The sequence below is a fragment of the Crotalus tigris genome, unplaced genomic scaffold, assembly GCF_016545835.1.
Source record: "Crotalus tigris isolate CLP2741 ecotype Arizona unplaced genomic scaffold, ASM1654583v1 scf7180000019411.436016, whole genome shotgun sequence".
NCBI classification, from domain to species: domain Eukaryota; kingdom Metazoa; phylum Chordata; class Lepidosauria; order Squamata; family Viperidae; genus Crotalus; species Crotalus tigris.
Window position 1 is genome coordinate 78693 of NW_024097524.1, and position 27950 is coordinate 106642.

General features: G+C 41.9%; 1 protein-coding gene across 1 annotated transcript in view; it reads left to right on the forward strand.

Annotated features, from left to right (window-relative positions):
* Nucleotides 1-27950, forward strand: part of LOC120316550 (contactin-associated protein-like 2) — a 202979-nt gene that overhangs the window by 66351 nt on the left and 108678 nt on the right. The window contains exons 6-8 of the mRNA XM_039362276.1: nt 16298-16543; nt 17075-17208; nt 19763-19856. Of these exons, the coding sequence (XP_039218210.1) occupies nt 16298-16543; nt 17075-17208; nt 19763-19856 (474 nt within the window). The remainder of the gene's footprint in view (nt 1-16297; nt 16544-17074; nt 17209-19762; nt 19857-27950) is intronic.

Consider the following 27950-nt stretch of genomic DNA (forward strand, 5'->3'; position numbering starts at 1 on the left):
GGATGCAGTATTCCAAGTGTGGCCTTACCAAGGCATTGAAGAGTGGTATTAATACTTCACGTGATCTTGATTCTATCCCTCTGTTAATGCAGCCTAGCACTGTGTTGGCCTTTTTGGCAGCTGCAGCACACTGCTGGCTCATATTTAAGTGATTGTCTACTAGGACTCCGAGGTCCCTCTCACAGTTACTACTATTGAGCATGGTGCCACCTATGCTGTACTTGTGCATTTGGTTTTTCTTGCCTAAATGTAGAACCTTGCTTTTTTCACCATTGAATTTCATTTTGTTAGTTAGTGCCCAGTGTTCAAGTCTGTCCAGATCCTTCTGTATCTGAAGCCTGTCTTCTGGAGTGTTGGCTATTCCTGCCAGCTTGGTGTCGTCTGCAAATTTGATGAGTTCCCCATCTATCCCTTCATCCAAATCGTTGATGAAGATGTTGAAGAGTACTGGGCCCAGAACAGAGCCCTGGGGCACCCCACTACACACTTCCCTCCATATAGATGCAGTTCCATTGAGGACCACTCGCTGAGTACGGCCGGTCAGCCAGCTACGGATCCATCTGGTGGTGGTTCTGTCTACCCCACATTTTTCTATCTTGTCAAGTAGTAGGTTGTGATCTACTTTATCAAATGCCTTACTGAAGTCCAAGTAAATTATGTCCACAGCATTCCTCTGATCCACTAATTTTGTCACTTGGTCAAAGAATGCAATAAGATTTGTCTGGCATGATCTATTTTTGACAAACCCATGTTGGCTTTTAGTAATGACTTTGTTTGCCTCTAGGTGTTCGTTGATTCGTTGTTTGATTATCTTTTCCAGGATCTTCCCAGGTATTGAGGTCAGGCTGATAGGTCTGTAATTTCCTGGATCCATTTTTTTTCCTTTTTTGAGGATGGGAACTACATCAGCTCTTTTCCAGTCCTCTGGTAGTTCCCCTGTGTTCCAGGATCTTTGAAAAATATAGTTCAGTGGCTCCGATATCATATCTGCCAATTACTTGAGAACTCTGGGGTGTAATCCATCTGGTCCTGGTGATTTGAACCCATCTAGGCTGGACAGGTGCTCCCTAACGATTTTCTTGCCTATCTTAACTTGTGTTTCTGTTTTGTTTTTTATGGCACTATTTTTGATAGGTTGGTCTGTTTTTTCCCTTTGTGTAAAGACAGATACAAAAAATGAGTTAAATAGTTCTGCTTTCTCCCTGTTGCTTGTCACCTTCTTGCCACTTCCACCCACTAATGGACCAATCATTTCCTTCACTTTTTTCTTGTTTTTTACATGTTGAAAGAAGCTTTTTTTGTTATTTTTGACTTTGGTCGCAAGCCTTAGTTCATTTTGAGCCTTGGCTTTCTTCACTTCATCTTTGCAGGCTCGGGCTATTTGCTGATATTCTGACTTAGTTATGTTCCCCTCTTTCCACTTTCTATACTTGTCCTTTTTATCTTTCAATTTGTCAGAGAGTTCTTTATGCAGCCATGCTGGTTTCTTTTGAGAGCTGTTATTTTTCCTCTTTGTTGGTATTGTGCTAGACTGTGCTTTTATTATCTCATTTTTCAAAATTTCCCAAGCTTCTTGAGTTGTTTTCCCCTTGAGGATTCTCATCCATGGAATCCTTCCCAAGCCCTCTCTAAGTTTATTGAAATTAGCTCTCTTGAAGTCTTTCTTTTGTACATTGGAGTTTGGCTAGAGTTGCCTCTAGTTTCCTTATCTTTTCCTGTAGCAGTTCACATAGTTTACATCTAATGCATGTGTAGTTTGAGTGTTTTTTGGGCATGAACACATACATGGAACATTTATTGCATACCACAATACTGTCAGTCATCTGTTCCATGAGTATGTTGTTTGAAAATCCTTCTTTTTGATTGGTGGATGTGCTTTGCTGTTAGCCTTGTTTCTAGCTTTTCTGTTCTGGGTAATTATGCCTATTTTTTCTGTCCTTTTTTCTGCCTGATTATGCTTATTTTTCTGCCTTGGTATTTGGTTTAGATAAGTATGTGGTGGTATGCCCTTGGGTTTTGGAATAGGACTATTTAATGAAGGGAAGGGCTGCTTTCTCCTCCACAAGGAATTTGCTTTTAGCTTTCTGAACTCTGCTTAAAAATTCTTCACTATCCTTCCTTTTCTTAATTTGCTCCTTATTTATCTCTGCCCTCTCTGCCTTGGTTTTGACTGCCTTTCTGTGCTCAGCCAGTCTTTCTAGCTGCCCCCAGTTGCCTCCAGCCATTTCTGGTGAGCAGTTTTAGTAATTGGGTTTTCTTCACTGGGCCTTGCCACCAACTGCCTCCATCTGTCACTCCATCTGTGCTGCCTCCAGCTGCCTGACCATCCATAGCTTCGTGTTGCCATTGGCTACCACCTCTGTGTTGTCCCCAGTCACTTCACCAGTTAGTAGCTTTGCATTGCCACTGGCTGCCTCTTCTCCACTACTTGAGCTGCTATGTCACCTGGTTTGCTGCACCGGTCTCTGCTTTGTTGGGTCATTGGGCTGCCGGGCCTTTCAGGTAGGCCTTCATAGACCTAGATGTCTCCAACATCCCTTTTGTGATCCTGCGTAACTGCTTTGTCAGATGGGGGGAGTCTCTACTGTTGATACTGTTTGTCTAATATTGTAAGAATTGGTAGAATATGAAGGCTCTCCTAAAGTCCACTAATATCTCTACAGTTTTAAATGTGTTCAGCTCCAGATTATTCTGGCTGCACCATAGGGCCTGTTTTTCAACCTCCCCAGCTGTTTGCAGACTCATCATGATCTCAAATGGGACTAATGACTATTGTATCATCTGCATACTTCAGTACTTTAACAGAGGGATCCTTCAAGATTCAGTCATTGGTATAGAGAGAAAAGAGTAATGGAGAGAATACACAACTGTGCATTTTATGTGTGTTACAATTTTAAATGTGTTCAGCTCCAGAGTCTTCTGGCTGCATCATAGGACCAGTTGTTCAACCTGTTGTCTGTATACAGACTCATAATCATCCCTAATGAGACCAGTGCTTTTTTTTTAATAAAAAAAGGTGCCAGAACTCACACATGTCATACAACCCACCTTGTCTATCCCACAAGGTTCTATTTTAAAAAGGTGCTGGAACTCTCAGCGTTCTATGACAAAAAAAGTCCTGAATGAGATCAATGATTTTTGTATCATCTACAAACCAGTACTTTAACAGAGGGATTCTTTGAGATGCAATCATTGGTATAGAGAGAAAGCAATGGCGGAAAGCATGTCAAACAGAGATTAAACCTGGAAGTAGAAGAAATTTCCTGACAGTGAGAATAATTAATCAGTTATGGGTGCTCCATTACTGGAGAAAATATTGAACACTATTTGTCTGGGATGGTATAAAGTCTTTTGCCTTGGACTAGAAGATTGCCAAGGTCCCCTTAAGCCTATGATTCCACTCCACTCTATTCTACTCTAAAAACATAAAGAAAGATAAAATTGGGAAATAATTGCTTTGAATTGCTATTATTTTTTTTAAAAAGAGTGTTTCTGAAAGAATACAATACAGTCCTACTATTGTGTAGTGGATTTTTTGGAGGCATTAACCAGACCGGTCTAATACAACACGATTTATTGCAGCAGAAACAGAACTGAGATTAACCAACAGAATGACAGCTATTTATACTTGCTGCCTCTAGGCGACAACCAATCAAATCATAAGCTGTTTTCCCGCTCAAATTTAAACTTAACTTTCCCTCCAAAACAGTTGGAGACATGTTTGAACCAAAACACATTAACTCTTGATATCAATACATAACACCCCTTCCCCCTGGATAAAGCGATTTCTTGTATACTTGATGCACATAGTCTTTGAGGTAGACCGGTGGGTTGCGAGTTCTGCCAGAATGCCGCAAGGCTGTTTGGGTTTCCAACTCGATTGACTGACCAAAAAATTTTGGGCCCAACTTCTTTGATGGCTGCAATGATTGTAAGAATCTAGTGGAGAGATAAATTTCATCTCCGACATGGAAATGTTTAGGTTCCATCCTTTTCTGGTCAGCCTGCACCTGATAAGCTTCCCTAGCCTCATCCAGGGCTTTCCTAACTACTGGCCAGATATTCTGCACTTTAGAAAAGGAATGGCAGGTTCATTGGCTGGTAATTCAGGCATAGGAAGGAAACTCTGGCCATTTGCCACTTGGAAAGGAGTGACCCCAATACTGGAGTGCATTGCATTATTGTAAGCCACTTTAGCAAATGACAACAAATCAGTGCAATTGTCCTGCTGATAATTAATAAGGTATTGTTCTAGAACTGAGTTCATTCATTTTGTCCCCCATTTGTTTGAGGATGATGACTAGATGACAGCCCCTGAACTGAACCCAAAAAGTCTTTCCAGAATGTAGAGGTGAATTGGACACTCCCATCAGATATTATATGTTTTGGGGGCCCATGGAGGCAATAGACATGTTACACAAACAGCTTAGCCAAAGTCTTTGTGGTTGGGATCTTCTGACATGGGATAAAGTGGGCTTGTTTAGAAAACAAGTCGGTGTTCACCCAAATGACAGTGTTTCCTGCGCTTTCAGGCAGCTCAACTATAAAATCCTTAGAGATCCCTCTCCAAGGTGCTGAAGGATTCACTATAAGCTGCAGGAGGCCAGGCGTTTTTCCCTGCCTACATTTAGCAGCAGCACAAGTAGGGCAGCTAGCCACATAACTGTCAATGCCCTTTTTCAAGGAAGTCCACCAAAATTGCCCTTTGAGCAGGTGGAGAGAACAGAAAGTGCCTGACCATTTTGGAATCATGACAGGCCTGCATGATTCTCAATCTCTGATTTGCAGGGACATACAACTTCCCTCCAACCCAAGCTAACCCATCTTGCACTGAAGAGAGATTTTTATGGCTGTTGAACACTCATCTTTCTCCAAGGCCTTCCTGAACTCCGTGATCACCGCATTGTCTAATGGAGGGGTTTTCTTTGTCTGCACTCTTGTCATGTTTGGGGCAACCAATTGCTGTGATGAAAGTAGAGGTTTAACCACCTCTGCCTTTACACTATTATATTGTGGCATTTGTGACAAATTATCTGCTAGGAAGTTCTTCCCTCCAGGCAGGTAATGGAAGGAGAAATTAAAATGATGGAAATCCTGGGCCCAGCACACTTGTTTAGGAGACCACCTCCTGGTGGTTTCAAAGTTTCCAGCTTCTTATGATCAGTCCAAATCTGGAAAGAAACTGTGCTTCCTTCTAAGAAATGCCTCCAGGTTAAAATGGCCCATCTTACTGTGTGTGCTTCTTTTTCCCAAGCAGCCCACCATTGTTCAGTCTCCGACAACTTTTTAGATGTGTAAGTGCAGGGCTATAACTGGCCCTGCTGATTTTTCTACAGTAACACCACCCCCACTGCCATATCGCTAGCATCTGCCTGAATCACAAATGGCTTTTCCAGGTCTGGTGTTTCAGTACTGGTTCTGTAGAAAAAAGTCTCTTAAGATTCTCAAATGCTGCTTGACACTCAGCGGTCCATTTTAGTGGCTGGCCAGGCTTTGGTTTACTCCATCTCTTATTTTTTATTAAGTTTGTGATAGGGAGTAGAATCTGAGCAAATGTGGGGATAAATTGTCTGTAAAAGTTGGCAAACCCCAGAAAGCTCTGCAGTTGCTTACTGGTGCAGGGAGGAATCCATTTCATGACAGCCAGCACCTTTTCTGGTTCCATCTCTACCCCCTCATGAGAAATGAGGTAGCCCAGAGGGTCAATTCTATCCTTATGGAATTCACATTTTGAAAGCTTAGTGTACAGCTTAGCAGCTCAGAGTTTTTTCAAAACTGCCCAGATCAATTTCACATGTTCTGCCTTAGTCTTGGTGTAGATCAGGATGTCACCCAAATACACCAGAACCCCCTTATACAGGTGCTCATGGAGGACCTATTGATCAGTTGCATAAATACAGTACAGGCTCCCTGCAGCCCAAAAGGGAGCACCCTGAACTGGAACCAACCTAAAGGCAATTGAAAGCAGTCTTCCATTTGTCTCCCTCTTTAATCCTAATGTGATAATAGGCCTCACAGGTCTAGCTTAGAAAAAATTCTCCCTTTCACCAGGTGGGCTAAGATGTCCCTCATGAGAGGCAAGGGGTACGCATTTTCCATTGATACTGTGTTCAAACATTTATAATCTAGGCAAAGATGAAGAGACCCATCCTTCTTTTCCCTGAATAGGACAGGAGCTATCCCCCAGGATTTGGCATGCTGGATGAAACCCCAGGCTAAGTTCTTGCCAATGAACCTGTGGAGCTCATCTAATTCCCTAGGTGTCATCAAATACAGCTTGAGCTTTGACAACGTAGCCCAGAGGATGATCTCAATAGCACAGGCCATAGGTTGGTGAGGGGGGAGCTCAGCTGACCTCTTCTCACTGAAAACCTCAGTTAGGTCTTGGTACTCTTTCGGGATGCTCTGAAGCTCGTGCTCACTCACTGTGCAGGCAGGTTCCTGCTTTGGACCCACCATCTCATCTCCAAACAATCCCAAGGGAGGCGCTCTCCTCCTGGAGAACCTTAGCCAGCCTTCTCTCCAGTCAATTAGGGGGTATCCATTTCTTTAACCAAGTTAGCCTCAGTACCAGGGGCCATTCCATGCTAGAAGCCACAATGAATGCTAAAGTCTCTGAGTGGTTTCCCATGGTTAGTCCCAGGGACTCGGTTACAAAACTGGCCAGGATGCCTCTGGCTATAGACCCATCAAGCTGGCAAAATGCGATGGGGTCTTGAGTTTTCTTAGGGGAGACTCCAACTTCCCAACTAAGTTGTGACTTACCAAGCATCATGTGCAACCCGAATCCAGCAGAGCAGTTAGGGCTATTTTCCTGCCCCTGCCCAGGACTGTCAGTTCTATGGGCATGGTTATGGGGTCAGTCGGCCCACTTACCAATGGATCATTCCCAACTCATCATCTGGTGGAGTCGGAGCTCTACCCCCTGACTTTGGGGCTCAGGGGAGCTCCAAGACTTCAAGACAGTATCTGTTCTATCCCAGCCTATAGCCATCCTTGTTAAAGGCACAAGGACCAAACCCCTGCTGAGAAAATAGGCTGGAGACTCAAAACAAAACAAACCCCTTTTAATATGAGTAACCAATCTGCCAAATAGTCCAGAAACAAAAGCAGCAAAACACAATCCAAATGGAGGAAATTGTCCACACGAAACACGATGCAAACAGAAAAGTAGTCATCATCAATACTAACAGAACATGATCCCATGAAGTACTTTGCAACGGTTGCCTTCAGCAACCAGCACCACCCACACCTTCCCTTTTTATACAGCAGTCCCAAGGCATTACCTCTCAGTGCCTTCTGCTCTTCCCCTGGAGTTGTCGTATTGACTGCTGCTGATCGGCTCTCGCTAATTGCCGGTGTCTATGAGCATCAATCAGGTGTGAGTCCTCCAAGTCTGACTCATTCTCCCCACACAGCTGAACTTCATCAGGAACACAACTGGAGGGCCCAGGCTCTTCATCAAACCATGAGTCTTGTAATTCATCAGAGCCTCCCTCTGACCCTGATGGCCTTTCAAATGCCTCCTCCACTTCCTCCTCAGATTCCCCAAACTCAGCTGTTGGGAACACAGGCTGGCACGGAATCACAAAAGTATCTTTCAAGAGCTGGGTAGATTTGCTGCTCGGCTTCCACCCGGGGCACAATCTGACTTTCTGACTGGGGTCTTACTGTGGCAGTCCATGGCGCAATGCCCTTCCTTGCAGCACTTGAAGCAGGTGGTAAAACACGGTTGGGTTGCAGAGGCTCTGCCAGATTCTCCCTTTCTCTTGGGCTGGCTTCATCTCCCTGGTTTTACTGGACAGTATAGGTTCCAAGTCTGATCAATTTCCACTTCTTCAGCCAGGAGACACCATTTGTAGAGATGAGCAGGCACTCCATGCCCCACACAGGCATTGTACAAGTCATCATTCAGCCCGTCCTGGAAACAGCTTATCAGGATATCTTCGGGCCAGTTCAGGCGACAAGCAAAATCTCAAAACTCCTCTGTATATTCAGCTACCAGACAATGCTCCTGCTTTATGGTCTTGATCCGATCCCTGGCTTTTCAGTCTGCTAGGCAATCTTCAAAATGACATCTCAGCGCGGTTATGAAACAATTAAAATTCCAAAGTATTGCAGTTGTACTGGGTGATCATCCACCAGGCAGCAGTTCCTTCCCGAGCTAGGGTGATGACCCAGATATTGGCAGTGGCATTGGGCAGAGACCTCCCATATACTTGCATGTAGGTGAGAACGTGTTCTTTGGGGGAGTCCTCTCTTTGGGGAGTCATGGGGTCTGAGCACTCAGGGGGGTTGCTCGCTGTCGCACAGCTGGAGTTGTCTCTGCCTTCTGTGTGGCACCTGTGGTCCCCACTGCCATCTCTGCTATCACCACTTCTCCTTCTCCGCTCTCTGCAGGTCGAGATCTTCCTCATCAGACAGCATTCCCATCTTTTACTTGTGAGTCCTTTTCCCTCCTCCTTGGGTGAGGGTCACTTTCTGTGATCTTTCCTTCCATCCTGTTTTCTCCCAACCCCAAGTGACCATCTCGGTCTTGATGTTTCTTCTAGGGCAGTGACTTCCTCCACCCTGGTAGAGGTGCCTTCTCTGGGATAAATCCGAATGGCTGCCTCACTGCAATCTTCAGTTCCAATGTCTCCCATTTCACTACCATGCAGAGACATGCTGTGCACAGTCTCCCTTGGTAGGGCAGATGCCTCTCTGGGTTGGGCTTTACTGCAGACCTTGCTTCATGTAAGGACCTGCCTCAACTAGATCACCCAAAAAAACAGAACTTTTGAAACAGATATTGTCTCAAAAGGAACTTTTTATTGAGTTACTGATGGCAAGAGAGATTTGGCTCACAAAGGATTACATCAAAAAGGCATTTTACAACTCCCCACCCACCTAAATGTGTCCAATTCCACCCAATCCACAGGTGCCACCGTGTTATGAGAAGCTGAAGATTCAGCGGGCTTCTCAAAGTCTCTCTTGGTTTCATTTCCCAACGGTCCCAGGCTCTGTTGTCTGGAGATAAGGCAGATATTTTTCAGGTCGCATTCCTTTCACCCAGAGGGAGGACATCTCATATAAAGCAGAACAAAGCAAATAACAATTCCCCTGCAAGCTCCCTCACCCCATAGTATGGCAAGGCCTGAAAATACATAGGCAAAAGCAAGAGAGGGAAAAGAAAAAGGGGTTAAGCCAAATACATTTGAGGGGCTCTGACAATACTTCTTTTCTAAGGATACTTGATGATACCTCTTTTCTAGGTACATTTGATGATGTCTTTTTTCTAGGTATCTGCATGCTGTATTTCAGGGGGATGCTATGAAATCGACTCCAGTGGGGCTGCACTGAGTGGACTGGATTAGACAGTAGCAGGGGCATTGTTTTTGGTTGCTGTTTTTTTTTCTATGACTTACATATTTCCATCTGTCTTCGTCTAAAGATTCATATATTCATGTATATATTCATGTATTTCTTTTAGAAGTTGTTTGTTGCTTATTATATTCAGTTTGGATATAATCTTCTTGCTCAGTTTGGAGTTTCTCATTTTGTAGGTTTAGTTTCAGAGTGATTAGAATTGTTTCTAGATCCTTTACTTTTTCTTCCAGTAATTCAACTAGTTTATTTTTGGTACATATGTAGCTTGAATCTTCCATGGGCATGTATATACATGGAACATATTTTACAAATCACAATAGTGTCAGTTTCTGTTTTCATGACTATGTTTGTTTTGTTACTGGGATGGGGCTGCTTAACAAAAGAAGGATTGCTTTTTCCCCACAAAGAGTGTTGAATTCTCAGGCTACTTCTTAGGAAGTGCTTTGTTCTTAGCTCTCAACTTTATGCTTTGAAGATTTTCTTTTTAGGAAATCTCTTTTTAGGAGATACTTTGCTCTTAGCCCTCAACTTCCTGCCTTGATTTTTTTAAAAAAAATGTTCCTATCTTCCCTGCTTTCTCCCTACCTTCTTGTGTTCCATATTTGTCCTATGGGAAGAATCCAGAGAAAGAAATATTTGGGGAAATATTAAAAAAGGCAGAATATATTCCTCAAAGGAATAATGGAGAAGATCTTTAAAAAGACAGAAACCAGCCCCCAGAAATCAGCCAGCAGAGGCCAGCATTTAGAAATGCAAATTCAATTATCCTTTCAGAAAGGTTTGCGCCTTCCAGTTAGAAACTGAAGAAATTAAGAAGACAAAGACCCGTAAAATCTACATACCCCCAGCCAAATTCTAAGGACAGGAAACATAATAGGATTAACCCACCAATACCAAAAGGACACACGATACAGGAAATACAAAGCCTCAAACAGGAACAGGAAACAACTTCAAGAGCCCCAGAAGGTGTTTAAAAAACCCACCACTCCCTGCTACATGTGGTCAGTTTTCCCTGAGCCATCTTTCTGTCTGGCTCTTCTCTTCAATAAACTACAACCTTCTTTTTAAAGCAGTCTCCATTTTGCTTATTCCCAACTTGGACTGGACCCAGGTGAAGATTTTTCCTTCAACAGTCCCTTTCTTCCCTGCCTTGCCTCTCCTCCTTATTGCTTGCCACTGCCACTACCACTGCCAGGGTCCTAGTCTCTCCCTGCCTTCTTGCTCTTGCCTGCCTGAGTCTTTGGGACTGATTGATTGCTGGGTCCTCAGTGTGTCTCTGGCTGTGATGTTCTGTTGCCTTTGGGCAAGCTGGCCCTTTGCTCCGCCATACCCTCACTGTCCCTGATAGCCTGCCTCCTGCCACAATGGTCTACTCTCTCCAGGCATGCTGATCCTTCAAACCGCCATCACCCTCACTGCCCTTGATTGCCTGCTTCCAGCCACCACACTGCTAGTCTGCCATGCTGCCTCTAGATGCACTGCCTCCAACTGCTGGCTCCCAGCCACACTGCTCCCAGCCTCCAGTCTTCCATGCTCTACAGTCCACCTTAACCCACCAGTTTGCTGCACTGCCTCCAGCCGCCATTTTTCTCAGCTATCAGTTTGCTGACCTCAGCTGCCTCTTTTCCTGTGTTGGGCTACTTAAATGGGCTCCTGGGCTAGGTCTTTTGTTCTCCGGGCAGCCTCAGTCTCAAGCTGCCAGGCTGGGTCTCTAGATAGCTGGAAGTGCTGAGCAGGATGCTTGGGTCAGGCTGGGCTGGGTGGATAGTTGGTGGGTTCGTCTGCAGGGCTGTATTAATAATTTGGGAAGCAGCCTCCAAGGTAGGAAGCCACCAGCCATACAACCGATCACTTCCTGTGCTGCTGTTTTGCTGATATTTTCTTCCTCCCCTCCTCAAACTTCTTATTTTCCCTTTTCTGTCTACCTTTTCTATTTTCCTGAGTTTTATTCCTCCTCTTCATCTGCTGAGATGGTGGTTTCAGATCACAGGGAGACAAGTCACTAAATTAAGTTCCTTGTCTCCCTGTGATCTGAAACAACCATCTCTGTTGCCGTCATCTTAGTTATTTAAGCTTTTTATTTATTAAATAAATAAAAATAAAAACAAATTAAAATATTAAAAATATTTAAAATTTTAAAATATGTAAAAAATAAGCTATTTATTTCTTTAATTGTTGAAATGGATTAATGCAACTAAACAATAAAGCTTATATAAAGCTATTGCTGAGAAAAGCAATATCTTTGCAATCATTTTTCTCTGGATGGGGTGGCAATTCCTCAGATAGATCCAGTTCGCAACAGGGGTTCATCTAGATTTGAAACTCCTGCTTAAGGAGCAGGTGGCAGTTGCAGCTAGGAGAACCTTTGCACAACTTTGTGTTGTGCACCAGTTGCTGCCTTTCCTGGATCAGGATTCCCTGCACTCAGCCGTTCAGTCCCTAGTCATCTCATGGTTGGACTAATGTAATGCGCTCTACTTGGGGCTACCCTTGAAGAGTTTTCAGAGGCTACAACCTGTGCAGAGTGTGGCAGCATGGGCAGTTTTGGGTGCCCCAAGAATGGCCCCTGTAACACAACTGCTCTGCGAGTTGCGTTAATTGCTGGTCTGCTTCTGGGTGAAATTCAAGGTGTTGTGATCACCTTTAAAGCCCTTCATGGCATGGGTCAAGGTTATTTGAGGAATTGTCTCAGTCCCCTGGGATTGGCTCATCCCATTCATGCTGGCAGAGGTGGCATTCTGCAGGTCTCATCAGCCCAATTATTCCAGCTGCAACATCCCATCTTTTCCCATTCTGTCCCTGCCCTCCCGGGTCCTTGATTTTAATCTCTGGTTTTAATTTATTCAGGTATTAACGTAGTTATATTTTTATAACTGTAAGCTGCCCAGAGTTACTTTATGGTAAAATGGGTGACCAACAAATTTTATAAAAAGAGAGAGAGAGATGACAGATAGATAGACAGATAAACGTGATTGCAGTTTTTGGTCCCTATACAGAAAAATAAATGTTTAATTTCCATTGAAATAAATAACATTTTATTTCACCTGGATTATTTCCTTAATCCCTTCCTATAATTTGATTCAGAATAATTTTTTAGTTGATGTATATAATGAGAGCAATTAAGCCTCTTGGAGCAATTGGAACATCCAATGCATTTAGTTAAAAATGCAACTAAACTATGTAACCAAAAGAAAACAAAAGATACCTTGGCAGCAAATCAAATTCATCAAAAACTTCACAGATCAGGGGTTTTTTCCTGTCTCCCCATCCCTACTCTTATTCTCTCTCTCTCTCTCTCTCTCTCTCTCTCTCTCTCTCTCTCTCTCTCTCTCACACACACACACACACACACACACACACACACACTCAGCAAAATCCAAGAGAGTGGTAGCTTAACTGCAGGTAGTCCTCGAAGTACAATTTGTTTAGTGACCGAAGTTACAATGTCGCTGAAAAAAGTGACTGTTCACACTTATGATTGTTGCAATACCTTCAAGGTTATTTCATTAAAATTCAGATGCTTGGCAACTGACTCACATTTATGATAGTTGCAATGTCTTGGGATCATGTGATCACCTTTTGTGACCTTCTGACAAGTGAGGTCAATGGGGAAATCAGATTCAATTAATAACCATGTAACTAACTTAACAACTGCAGTGATTTACTTAACAACTGTGCAAGAAAGAACATAAAATGGGGCAAAACTCACTGAAAAACTGTCTCACTTAGCAACAGAAATTGTGGGTTCCATTATGGTTGTAAGTTGAGGACTATCTGTATTTTCTTTAAGCAATGAGTTCCACAAAGGAGAGAAGGCTGTCCAGGATACAAAATAAAGCTCAATTATTTCTTCTACATCTTTTGTGAATTAGAGTGTGCTCTTGAATTCAGCAGCGGCTGAACTTGTAGAATTACAAGATCTGTTTGCAAGTTATTTCTTCTAATATTTTTGTTTGTTTGTTTGTCTTTCTGCCATTTTGTTGTTTTTTGAATCTTGAATTCAGAAACCTAGATCAAAATTCTGTAACTCAGGCCTGTGAACCATGGGAGCATTCTCTGAATCGTTGTCAGTTATATACTCCATCTACATAGAATCACTTTTTTTTCATGTTCTCATACTCTCCAAAAATCTAGAATAAGATCTCAAGGTTTTTCCAGTGACATCATGTGCCAGACTTACCTCCTTCTTTTTTGCCACTTATACATCCCAAAGAAAGTTTCAGTGTCTTCCCTTTCTCCCAAAGGAAGAATCTTGACATGTAGAAGATGTCATGGACATAGCATGTGGATTGACCTAGTATTTGGAACCTCTTCCCCTTCTTCCTCCTTTCCCTTCTCTTTCTTGCTCACTCGCTCTCTCGTTCTCTCACTCTCCTTGTTATATAGCCACTTCTATCCTAATCTCTTTTTAATGAACTTGAGTGATCTTGTATCCTGTATCTCTTCAGCAGCCAGGACTGCTCAATTTTCACTAGTTATCTTTCTTCTCTTCCTTCTCCCCAGTTTCCACACAAGCTACTTTACACCAGGATCTAGTTCTTTTCAATTTCCCTCATTCTTTGTGAAACCCTTTATTTTTTAGTAACCTTAATTAAAAAACATATTTTAACTGTTGGGATGGCTGGAAATACAAACTGTGATTGATCCTTTATTACTTAAAAAAAAACTATATGATTTTTTGAGGCCACTTAGCAGCTTCAAAAGCTGCCACAGTTATTCCTACCCATCCTGAAAAGTAAATGTGTCAAGAAGTGACTCGTAAAGAGTTTTCCTTTTCTTTGGTTTGTATAAAGATAAATACAGCCTATGATGATCATAAGAGTTCCTTGGGAAAAGACAGGGAGATTCTAGAATGTGGATGTTTTTTCTATAATATTTCAACATTATCTTATTACTTTATTAATTTTTAATATATAAAAGCAATCACATTATTAATAAATTATGTAGTTTCAAGATAAATAATTAAATATTTTTGGCAATCCTAACTAATCTTAAGGTCTTCGGGGGGGACAAATATCTTTGCTCTGAATTTAGGGCAATCCTTGAGGTCTACTTATAAACCTATGGATATTGAATGTATTAAGAAAATGCCTGTACAATCAATACCAAGTTGGTAATCTGAGAAGTGTGATGCTGTGGGCAGAATGCCATTGAAACATAAAGTAAGATAGGGTTTGGCTCATGTTTGATAGTACCCTCATGTAAATAAAACTTTAATTTTTAATAAAGTAGCCAAATTGGATATTGCAAGAAAGAAAGAAATAATGTGATTGCTTCCTATTTGAATAGTTTGAATAATTTTTATTATTTCTACTGTAGAATGATAGCTATAAATTCACCACAGAGAGATTTTGTAAGGTCCTACCTCAGCTATCCCCTCAGGAAAGCATGACTCTTGAAACAGGCATTGTTTCAAAAAGGATCTTTTACTGAGTGAAAGTGATTGCAGAGAAGAAAGGTGGAATCTGAAGTTCCCACACAAAAGTGTTGAACTAAAAGTCCAATTTTTCCAGCCCCATCCCCAATGCCCCAATCCACTGGCATGAAGATGTTTTGAGAACTTCAAACTGAAAAAGTGATAACCGGCTGTTCTCTGGTGCTTCTTCCTTGGTAGCTGGCAGGAATTAAAACAGATAGCTCTGAGAGTTTTCCTCCCTCTCTAATTCCCCTGCAGATACATCAAAGTGAAAGTAGAAAGAATGCAGGAACATCCTCAATCCACAATAGTACGTGTTCCCCCTCCCCTTTGGAATGGCAACATTCCGTTAGGGACCTGACAACTCTGAAAATAGATTTGGTTGTTTTACCAGATCTCACCAGAGATACTTCTGACATATTTTTTTCTGAAATAGAATAAAACATAGAAACATGCTAGAATTCTGAAGAAGTCTCTTAAAATGTGTATACTGCTCCTTTTACATTATCTTTACTCAGTGCTTTTTTTCTATAAAAAAAAAAAAGATGCCGGAACTCACACACATCATACAACCCACCTTGCCTACCCTACAAGGTTCCATCCAAAAAAGGTGCTGGAACTCTGTTCTGGGTATTCTATGAGGAAAAAAGCCCTGTCTTTACTTAGCATTTATCCTCCCATTTTTAACATTACCCTTTTCAGTCTTACTAAAACATAGCCGAATGATTTCAATGATTGATAAGCAGAGGGTGTAGTAACCTTTGTAAAGCCAACTGGAGCCTTTAGGAAAGCATCAGGCTTGGGCTCAGACTCAAAGCAAGGGCTCAACTGTAGGTACTTGCCTAATATTTAACTTTAAAATATTAGAATTTCATCTCATTCTTTGAGGTAACACTTTTTTTTTAAGTACCCGGAATTTTCATTCATACTTTGGCTAGATGCCTGAAACCTGGAAAAAGCCTGGATCATTTAGAACAGGGGTGTCAAACTCACAATGTCATTTGACATGTTGTGATGTATCGTGACTTTTTTTCCATTGCCAGCAATGGGTGGGCGCAATTTCACTATGATGCATGTGGCCTGTGGGCCGGCAGTTTGACACCCCTGTTTTAGAATCTCTGAAAGAGACTGAAGGCCACAGCTAACTTTATATTTTTGCATTATGCATCTATTGGTAGATAAATTTAAAAATATACAAATTGAAAGTCATTCAGGAAGTGTGAACATTATAATCCCAGCCTCATAAAACATGGAGATGCTAATTTATTTTAACAAAATGGGGACCTTTTTTAATGTCTGTTTACTCACCAAGATATTAAGCCAGGATATAATCTGCAGGTAAAATGGCTTATGATGAGAGGAAAGAAAAGAGAAATATACCAATCCATTGCAATATAATGTATGAAGCTGTGAATCACATTTGCCCATGTCTTTAAAAACAGCATCTATACCATATGCTTATCAAAATATGTCATTTTTTATCTTAGTATTCTCTGTTTCTTCTTCCACCAGATGTTGGAGCCTTTTTTGAAGAAGGAATGTGGCTCCAGTATAATTTTTCATCTGTAGGAAATAATATGAAGGATTCAGGGAGCAAAACTCCCTTGAGCTCCAAAGAATCAGAGAACTTTGTATCAGACCTCAGTCTCAATAAAGAAGAAATCAGTTTTAGCTTCAGCACTAGCAAAGCTCCTTGTATCCTGCTTTACATCAGTGCTTATTCTCAAGACTACATGGCAGTGCTAGTGACTCCAGCTGGTAAATAATTTGTCCTTTTTTTCCTGCTATTTCACCTCTCCAACATACTGCAAAAAAATTGATGGTACTTAAAAGTGATATTTGAGAACATGTTTTGTATATAGGACAAGAAAAAGCCAGGAGAGACCCATAGTTACCCTTTATTTACTGCTGAATTCTCACACAGTTGTCTCTGTGGGATGAAAACTATTTCTTGGATTTCAACTCATTATAACAACCAGTGGTGATAGTACAATGTCAGTCTTGCTTGATTTCAGAAGCTAAGAAGGATTGGCCCTGCTAATCAGAGGCAAAACAACCTTCCAGGACTATTGAAAAATTCTAGAAATTTTAGACCGTACAAGTGGTACTACAAGGCAACCAAAAAAAACCCTGCTTGAATGCAATAATCAGGAGTTCAGCATGCTTTAAGTTAATTTTACATAATATTCTATAATGTGAAGGGTATAAAAATTTAAAAGTAGGATTTTTAATGGAATAATCTAAGAATGAAATAAAAATAACTCAATTATTTATTACTTCATTCTGTAGGAAGTTTACAGGTTCGATACAAACTTGGAGGTGCTAAAGAACCATACAACATCAATATAGATCACAGGAATATGTCTAATGGGCAGCCACACAGTGTGAATATCACGCGGGCAGGAAAAGACATAATTCTCCAGGTAAATGCATAGCAATAACTTTATAAGTGATGAAGCTGAATAATAACATCACTGCTAAGTATTAAATATCCTGGGAAAATGCAAATTTACAGACTAAATGGAGACAAAATGTGGAGAAATCTTAAGTAATATATGAATGAATTATATATGAAACATTTATTCCATTTTTAAAATAGAGGATTAACATTGATCAATAGATTTTTATTACTTATTTCCTATCATTTTTTTCAAGCAAGAAAGAATTTGGCTTATGTTTATAATTGCATCACAGTACAATTGAATATCAAAGAAGGAATGAAAATTGTGATTTATTTATTCTACAGGGCTTGGAAAAGGTTAAAATTTTAATTTTTATCATTATATACCATTATTTTAAAAAAGCCTTAATATTTGACAGTGAAAATTATGTAGAGCTTCAGAGCAATTGTTTCATTTTGCTTTATTTTATGTGAACCTAGCCTCTCTCCTTCCTAGTCTATTTCATGTTTTCTAAAGCTAAATATGATTATTCTGTGTCCCTTGTCAGATTTTATTTAAAGAAATATTATATTTATTATTCAATTATTCATTAGATTTAAATCCCACCTTTCCTACAGAAATATTACTGTGATACAGAATCATAATGTGCATAAACACTACCATAGTACTGAATTTTGAGTTTACAACTTTTTATAGTATAGCATATATTTAGATATTCTTGCCAAAGAAATTTCTAAATATATTTTATATTTTATTTTATATTCATTATCTTCATAGATATTTTTACAGATTTTTTCTAGATCATTTTTCTTTTTTAAAAAAAGTTGTTAAATGCAACATCTTTTAAAATCTCAAACTACAATTAAATTTGCTTATTTATTTATTAACCATTTTATATCACTCAGAAGACTCAGAATGGTGTACAATAAAATTATAAATTGCAACTATGCTATTACATGTCTCTGCAAGTAACACATCCATGTAGTATTTTGTCATTGTTAGTCATGCCCTTAAGTTTATTGAAAAAAACTATACCAAAAATGGGTGTAGTGCAAATCTTTCTCTTTTATTGATTTACTCCTTGACAGCCACGAGATGGCAGCTTATCACATCTTCCAAAAAGATTCCTGCCAGCATAACAATAACGTCTATATTTCCAGGCCAATCAGTCATGCTCCGAGTGCATTTTCCCAGAACTGTTGAGTCTGCCAGCCATTTCATATGGAGACAGTAGGGGAGGGTTTGGAACTGTTGAGCCTGTGAGATCTATGATATGCATATTAATCGTCCATATACACATTAGTAATGACTGTATTTATTTCCTTGAGAAAAGATATCCACATTCCTGTAATAGTGGAAAATAATAATATTCACAGGGATATTCCTGTAAATCCAATGGACAAATTTGCTTGCAATATCACCACAGTATACCGTAATAAACCAACTCTGATAGGTCTGTATAAAAATAAATGTTTTTTTTTAATGATGTTGACCATGGGATAACTTTTCTTTAAAAGTCAGATTGGTTATTAAAGGTTAATACTATAGTGTATTTTTGTCAAAGGATAACAACACACTGAATTTTTAACTTTGTATTTTAAAGTTTTCTAGCCAAGGTAATAATTTGCATCCAACTTTCTTCTTTATTTGTGGCATTAACCAATTTCAGCATTTGCCCAAGAATATCTAAATACTTTCGTATAGTTATATAAGCAAACTAAAATGTCAGTTTAAATATCAGAAGATTGCATTTATAACAATATACCAAAATTTATTGGGCTGTGAAATTTATACTCTTTTCTCTACATCCCTATTTCTAGCTCCTCTTCACCTCTAATATCAATTTATATTAAAGTGAAAAATATTTAAACAACTTTTAAATCTGAATTCAACAGATTTTATATATTTCTATGGTTCAAATAATAGAAATATCAGAGTATCCCAAAATAAATATGGGGTGTTTTTTATTTTGTAATAAAGAAATCCAAATTCAACAAATCAAATTTGTTGAAAACAAAAAACTGAAAATGAATTTTAAATGCTGTCTTTTTTCTCTTATTCTCATTTCAATTTTAGCAAAATTTGATATCAAATTTACCATTTGGATCTGTGTCAAATCTGAATAAATTTCTTTTTGCAATCTTCCAAAAATATAATGAGAGATTAAATAAATGTCTCTCACTTCAGCTTCTCATTTAATGGATAATACAAATTATTGTGTGTCTTATAGATGGACAACTGTATTAATCTATGGTGGCAGCTTATGAAAGCGTATGCCTTTTAATAAAATGTATTAGTCAGTAAAGGTGCTACTAGCCTCCTGATGGTTGTGATTTTATGTGACCAAGTGAATTTGAGGTGGAGTGGGATTATATGGATACCATATTTAGGAAGCACCTTTTCAAAGGAATAGCCTGATCTTGGTTCTCTAAGTATGACAATGGTGGTAAACTGCTTATGAGGGATGAAACAAGAACATCTGAAAGCATGTATATCATCAGGGAAGATCCATTTCAGTAATTTTATTAGCCTGCAATCTTCAAAGTATGACATCTTTGTTTTCATGTTTCTCTAGCTGGACCTTTATCCCCCAGTAAGCTACACCATACCAGGACCTTCGAGCCTTCAGTTCAGCTCATTGAAGTCACTCTTTCTAGGAAAAGTAATAGGTAAAAATCTCTTTCAGAAATTGTTTATGTTTATATGGATTCTGGCTTTAATTAGTACATTATTCAACTCTTTTTAATTATAAGTTATCCAGAGTTTAGAGTTAAACTCCAGTTTACAAAATAAATAAAACATACATACAATGCCAGTTGCTTTTCTGATATACAGTAAGTCCCATATATGATCAGATTTCAAAAAAAAAATCAATGATTTCAGTTTTTATTATTTTCATCCTTCACTCTTCAAAGGGCCTGCTTTGTTAAAGTAATTGTGATATAAAAATGGAAGTCAGATTTAATTTTTTAGTAAATCTGAAGAGCAAGGACTCCCTAGGAAAGAATAGCCCTTAACTCCATAGGTGTTAGAGAAAAGGTACTTTCACTAGAGGTGCTGAGTGCAGCTCGAGTGGAGGCAAGCTCTGAAGAAAAACTGTGCAAAAATCATATATTGAAAGCAATCCCCAATGTCCAAAACCCTGCCCCCAGTGAGAGTAGTCCAATCAGGCTCTGTTCCAATGTTTTGGGAACCTGGTGCCTCAGGCACCATTGTTAATTCCTTTCCCAGGGCTGAGGTTGGTTTGGCGCCTCTGGTTCCTGTTACTGTCCATACTCCCCAAATCCCCATAGCATTCTTTCATGCCTCCAGCACTCTTCCCCTCCCATATGCCTCGCCCCCTTGGTTATAGCAGTTGCTAGTGAGCTTCAAAGAAAGCAAAGATAGTCATCTGGCAGATAAAAAATATAAATAAATTATTAAATCAGCTCCTATCATTAAGCCACAGAAACTGACAATGAATCACTTCAATATTTTCTGAACCCTGCTGCAGGGCAGGAGAAAGAAAAAATAACAGCCATTACTGGGCAAGTAGGGGCAAATATATTTTTCTACTGCAAATCTATTGAAGCAGGGGCTGGAAGGCAAAGTTCAACAATGTGTACAGAGGAGGAGGAGGAGGCAACTTTTAGGATTTCGACATTATTTTTTTAGCAAATTAAAATTTATCTTAAAAGTTCTGAATGATTTGTGGTATACAAAGCTCCTTTTTTGATAACACTAAAGCAAGTGACCCATGTACAGATAGTCCTCAACTTACAACACTTCAGAGAGAGAGAGAGAGAGAGAGAGAGAGAGAGAGAGAGAGTCTTCTGGCTTGAAATTGTAAATTTTTAGTGATGATGGTAGTAGTGGTAGTGGTTGTGTTAATGGTAGTGGTGGTGATGCTGGTGCCAACCTTAGCATTCGGGGGTAGGCTGGCTGATAGACCCGTCTCCTGAAATGGCAAAGGTTGGAAGGCTTTCGGAGTTCGACGTCTCACATCCAGAGCGGTGGGAGTCCTACGTAGCCAGGGTGGAAAATTACCTCAAGGTGAACCAAGTGAGGGAAGATAGCTTGAAGGCTGCCACCCTGCTTTGTGTCTGCGGTCAAGACGCCTTCGAAATCGCAGAGAACCTTGCAGCACCTGTCCCGTTAGAGTCTGTCAGCTATGCAGATCTAAAGAAGCTATTGAAGGAGCACTTCCAGCCCAAGATGTCCGTCATCGCATGGCGCCACACCTTCGAGCAGAGGGATCAACGATCCGGAGAGTCGGCCAAAGAATACATCGCTGCATTGAGGAAGGCCGCCAAGCACTGCGAGTTCAAGGACCTCGAAGAACGACTGAGGGACCGATTCGTGTGCGGCTTAAGGCATCGAGATCTACAACAGAGGCTTTTCGCCAAAGAAGAATTGTCCTTCCAAGATGCCTTAAGAGAGGTCACCGCAGAAGAAGCAGCAGGTGGCGCCGTCAAAAACATGCGGCCGATCAGGAACAGTCCAGATGTTGCATCCGTGCACCAAGAGGATGTCCAAGGGAACTCCGAGGAGGATCCAGATGAGGAAGTCGACCGTCTCCACCCCACGAAGGAAGGGAATCAGAAAGGAAGCTCTGCAGTTCCCCTCAAGTGCATCGGCTGTGGAGGTCGCCACAGGAGGACCGACTGCAAGTTCCGCTCCGCTATCTGCCGGGCGTGCGGGAAACAAGGATATATTGCAGCTGTGTGTCTGGGCCGACGAAAGGTACAACCTCAGGAAGAACTGCGCCTGAAAGGTACCAGGGTCCCCAGCCAGATTAGGATAGGTTTTTGCGCTTCGCGAAGAAGCATCTTCAGGACAGGCATACACAAGCCCATCAAGAAAAAGCTGTCACTCAAGGTGAAGCTACAAGGGGTTCCATTAACTATGGAACTAGACACGGGGTCTGCCCTTTCAATCATATCCTTACATACATTTAGGAAGATTTGTTCCGGCAGTGGAACTCAGGCTAAATTAAGGCCTTCAGACATTGTGTTAACAGACTTTCAAAATTCGAGAGTGTGTGTTAAGGGGGAGGCCACCCTTAACGTACAGTATAAGAATTTTGAAGGTCCACTAGACATATTAGTAGTAGGGGGTGAACGAACGAGTCTCATAGGACTCGATTGGTTTGAAGCCTTGGGGATACACGTCACGGGGCTCAACAGCTTACAAACACTCGACCTACAGGAAGTCTGCAAAGAATTTGCAGATGTCTTCAGCCCCCAGCTGGGCACATTCAAGGGACCCCCTGTGTCCTTAAAACTAGACCCCACTGTCACACCCATTAGAATTAAAGCAAGAAGGGTCCCTTTTGCTTTAAAGAGTAAAATTGACACTGAGTTAGACAAACTGATCCAACAGGGAATCCTAGAACCTGTTGATTCCAGTCCTTGGGAGACCCCCATTGTCACGCCTCTAAAGGCAAATGGGGACATTCGCATTTGTGCTGACTACAAATGCACTCTGAATAAGGCATTGCAGCAACATGCCTATCCTGTTCCTGTGGTCAGTCATATTCTGGCCTCCCTCAAGGGGGGGCGCGTTTTTGCAAAGCTTGACCTAGCTCAAGCGTATCAACAGCTGCCTGTTGATGATGATGCTGCTATAGCTCAGACTATTGTGACCCACAGGGGAGCCTTTAAGGTAAAAAGGCTACAGTTTGGAGTGAATGTCGCTCCTGGGATTTTCCAAAGCGTAATGGAAAACACACTACGGGGCATACCGGGGGTTTGCCCCTACTTTGATGATGTCTTAATTGCAGGAGACTCCACACACATTCTAGCTGAAAGGCTAAGGGCTGTTCTGTTAAGATTCAGGAAAACAGGCCTCAAGCTCAAAAGAGACAAATGCAAAATTGGGGTGCCTTCTACTGAATTTCTGGGATTCAAAATTGATGCTGCTGGGATTCACCCTGCTGAATCCAAACTAACTGCCATTTTAGAAGCACCTAGGCCAAAGTCTAAGGCCGAACTTCAGGCCTTTCTGGGCCTCCTGAATTTCTACAATTCCTTTCTTCCACATAAAGCTAGTGTAGCTGAGCCTCTTCACAGGCTATTAGACAAACAAGCAGTGTGGCAATGGTCACAAACACATGAGGCTAGTTTCAATGAGGTCAAGGCCTTACTCACTTCTAACAGTGTACTTGCACACTTCAATGAGTCCCTTCCTGTGTGCATCGCTTGTGATGCTTCCCCTTACGGGGTAGGAGCTGTCCTGAGCCACCTCAGGTCTGATGGAACTCAGGTTCCTGTTGCATATTACTCCAGAACACTGTCTTCTGCTGAGCGCAACTACGCTCAGATAGACAGGGAGGCTCTGGCTGTTGTTGCTGGAATTAAAAAATTCCATGATTTCTTGTATGGCAGGCATTTCACGGTCTTCACTGACCATAAGCCTCTGCTGGGACTGTTTACCACACGTAAACAAACTCCCCAAATCATTTCCCCTAGAATGCTTAGGTGGTCTATTTTTCTGTCTGCATATGATTTTTCCTTACTCCACAAGCCTGGGAAAGAAATGGGCCATGCTGATGGCCTCAGTAGATTGCCCCTGCCAGTAGTAGAAGCTGACCCTGCGCCAGCTGTCAACATTCTATCCATCCAAGCCTTGCCCGAGTCCCCTCTGAATGCCAGGGATGTCGCCGCTGAAACAGGCACAGATCACACACTTTCACGTGTCCTTTCTTGGGTTTTGTCTGGATGGCCTGAGCACTGCCCTAGTCCTGAGTTTCAGAGTTTCTGGTCCAAAAGGAACGAGTTGTCCACTTCTCAGGGTTGTCTGCTTTGGGGAAACAGAGTTGTCATTCCCACCTCAATGAGGACTAGGATCTTAGAGTCCCTCCACGAGGGTCATCCTGGCATTGTTCGCATGAAGGCCCTTGCGCGCAGCCACTTGTGGTGGCCTGGTTTAGATAAGGACATTGAGGCTAAGGTGCATGCATGCCACCTGTGCCAGCGCTCTCGCCCAGAGATGCCCCAAGCTCCTGTGCATAGATGGGAGGATACACAGTCCCCATGGTCTAGGGTGCACATTGACTACGCTGGGCCCTTTCAGGGCCAGTTCTTCTTGGTCCTCGTTGACAGTCATTCAAAATGGCTTGAGGTTGTACCTGTCTCATCCACCACCACTGCAAAGACTATTCAGGTACTGAGGGGGATTTTTGCTGCACACGGGCTCCCAGATGTCATCGTCTCTGACAACGGCCCTCAATTTACTTCCTCCGAATTCCAAGCTTTCTTACAGGCTAACATGATTCGTCATGCCACGTCTGCACCCTTCCACCCGTCCACCAACGGTATGGCTGAACGCATGGTCCGCTTCACAAAGGACGCCTTGAAAAGACTCACCTAAGGGGACTGGCATCACAGGTTGGCTGACTTTCTCCTTTCTTACCGCACCACACCGTCCACTTCTACAGGGAGAAGCCCAGCTGAACTTCGCTGGGGGTGCAAACTTACTACGAAGCTTGACCGGTTGCATCCGGACAGACTGCCTTCATCTACCTCACATCCTAGGGCACCTAGACAACTACTTGTGGGTGCCCCGGTTTGGACTCGCAATTACGGGCCTGGTCATACATGGGTCCCCGCTTCTATTTCCAGGGTCACAGGTCCTCTCTCCTACGAGGTAGCCCTGGACAACGGTCGTGTCCTGCGTCGGCACATCGACCAACTCCGCCCTAGGCGGGACCTTTCAGATGAGACTCCTGGGTCTTTTCCAGGGGGGAGGGGGACCCTTTAGAGCAAAGGGAGGGGCACGAGCTGCTGCCCACCTCCAATCATGGAGCCACAAACGGCCCATTCCAAGATTCCGCGAGTGCCCCAAACGGGAATTCTGGGAGCCTGTCCAACTACCAGGCATTCACGCCTACTCCAGCCAGGGAGTCACCCCGGGGGTACAATCACTATTCACCTGCACAGCACAGTACTCCAGTCAGGGAGGATACCCGGGAGCATCCCAATAAATCATACCCCGCAAGAGAGCTGGCACATAATCCCCAGAGTTGGCCTGACCTTACCCCAAGTCCTACAGGGGGTCAAACTACAGGGAGGTGGTCGAGGAACCAAGTCCCGACCGCAACACCTCTAGCCCAAATCAGGGAGTAACTGAGTTTTGGGAAGGTATAGAGACCCACACGAGCCCGGACACAGAACGGGGCTTAGGGATTGGACAGCCTCCTGACAGGTCTTGGACGGACCTAGGAGGTTCTATAGAGACGCCCAGCAGTGGCTATCACTTCAAGGGGCCCGAGGGTCTACAGCTAGGCAGGTCAACCAGGTCACAAGGTGACAGAAGCCCTGGCCTGACGAGCCCGGTGGGCGAGCAAGCAGGCCAGGCATCGGGGCACAGTCCTTGGAAGGCACCAAGGCATGATAAGGAGAACAGGCTCACGTCTCCCCTCAGTCAGGAAACACCTGTCAGAAACCCAGAGCTGAGAAGGTCACAGAGAGCAAGGAAATCTCCTAAATACTTAGAGGATTACATAACATTGCTGGCCAAACAAAAGCCAGTAAACAGTAGGAGCACTGGGGAGTAGAACACTGCATCAAGAAATAATTGTATGTTGGTAGTAGTCTTAGCCCGGGGGAAAGGGGTGTTATGTCCCGAGCCTTGCAAACGGGCTCGGGGCGTTTGCAGGCAGTCCCGGGCAGGTGCAAGCTGCCCGGGACCAGACAGGCTGTCGCCAGCGCCTGTGCGCATGCGCGGGTGCTGGCACGGGAAAAGTAACACAATTACCCGGGAACTGCCTATATAAGAGGCTAGGAGCTTTTGGGCGTTGCTGAAGCCTTCACTTGTAAGCTGAACACAGAATAAAAGGAAACCTGAGAACTACAACTGCTTCTCGCGTCTGCTTTTCACTAAGGACTCAACAACATCCATGCTTCTCCCCTGTGCCTCTGCTTCCCCCTGTGCTGGTGCCACTGCGCAAGCCTCCCATGAACCTCTCATCAGCCAGGTGGCTACGTGGCACGTCCCAATTGCTTGTCTCCCGCCCCACACGCATCTACCTCCACATGCTGCTTGGACTAGGTAATCAACTTAACTGCAGCCCCAGAGTGTGCAGCCCCAGAGTGAGTCGGCTAAGGGGCTGCAGTTGCTGCGCACTCGCTGCCTCTTGTGCCTGCACCAGCGCATGGGGTGCCCAGCCAGGCTGATCAACCTGATATCATGTTTCCCTGAAAATAAGCCTAATGTGTCTTTTGGAACCCAAAAAAATATAAGACCGGGTCTTATTTTCGGGGAAACACAGTAGCTTCTGAAGGGTTGCTATTGAAACTATTCCTACCTATCCCAGTCATTATACATCTAATAACAATACAGATTTGTTTCTAATGTTAATCTTCAAATGGAAACTAATGTACAGTACTCTGATACCATGATGTAGTTCAATATCCTTGTTAGTCAAAAAAATATCCTTATTAGTTAAAAAATAGTATTCTACCCCATGGTCTCTTTATCTCTGATAAGTTATGAACAAATGGAAATGTTCCATCTTATATAAGTTGAATCATTGTGACTACTCTCTGGAAGCCATGGTAACCTTAGGTCATGATCAAGCCAAAGTTAAGGCAGAAAATAATAGATATAGAAAATCAAGACACTAAATTCTATGTGCCAATCAAGGCCCATCTAGATGCTCAATCTTTAAGCTTACTCTAGCCAGATATCTAGAGGCAGATTGAAATAGCCAGATACTGTATAGGCAAAATATGACATTAACATGATTTAATGTTTTGCCCAAGTTCTCTTGGTAGGGAGGTATTTTAAAAAATCCTCATATTGAGCAGCTTTTCCCATTTGGAACTGTACATGTTAAAAGTATTGCTCATTTTCTTCTGTATCATTCTTTTTATCTTGATATTCACATTATTTGTCATCAGTAATAGCAAATAATCCAGGCCTTCTGGATTTATTTTATTTATTTAATTATCTATTATCTGTTACATTGTCTGCAGAAAAAGAACAATTGTATGATTATTTACAAGATCATAATATCCTATCATTTCATGTCCATGTTTTATAATTCTGTACTTTAGTTTGTTAGTCACTAACTATAACTAAGTATTGGTATTCTGTTTTTTACATTGTTGATATTCTTGTTGGATCTTAGCATAAACATTATGCTAACTTATAAGGATAACAAATTCCTTTTAGGTTTAATTACTCTTCCTGATTTTATAAGTTAATGCTTATAATTCCGGTATATTTTATTACTATATTTATAGTTGTAGATGCTTTATTGTATCCTATAGGAGTCTTAGCTTACAAATGGTAATTGGGACTAGGAACTCTGTCACTAAGTGATAGTCAGAAGATGCAATGTCATGAGACCAGACTGACTTATGATAGAATTTCTGGTATATCATAAGGCAAATCTTGTGCTGCTGCAACATCCCACAATCAAAAGATTGCCATTTGTCGAGTCCTACCAGCTTCTCCATTAATTTTGATTGTTGGGAAGCTGGTATTGAAAGTCGTAAATGGCAACCATGTGTCTGGGGAACACTGCATAATTAAGAATGATTATAACTGACAATTGCATGACTGCAGGGATGCTGTGATACCCACAATTACATGAATCCATTGTAAGTAACCAACCATAGTAAGTAACTAACCACACTCAGCATGTAGTCTTAGTGGAACTACATGGAGGGAAGCATGCAGTGGGTTACCTCAAGGATATGTCTAAATATCCACTGCAAAAAAATTGAAATGGAGGCTGACAATCTTTTTTTATATATATATAGATATTTTATTCGTTT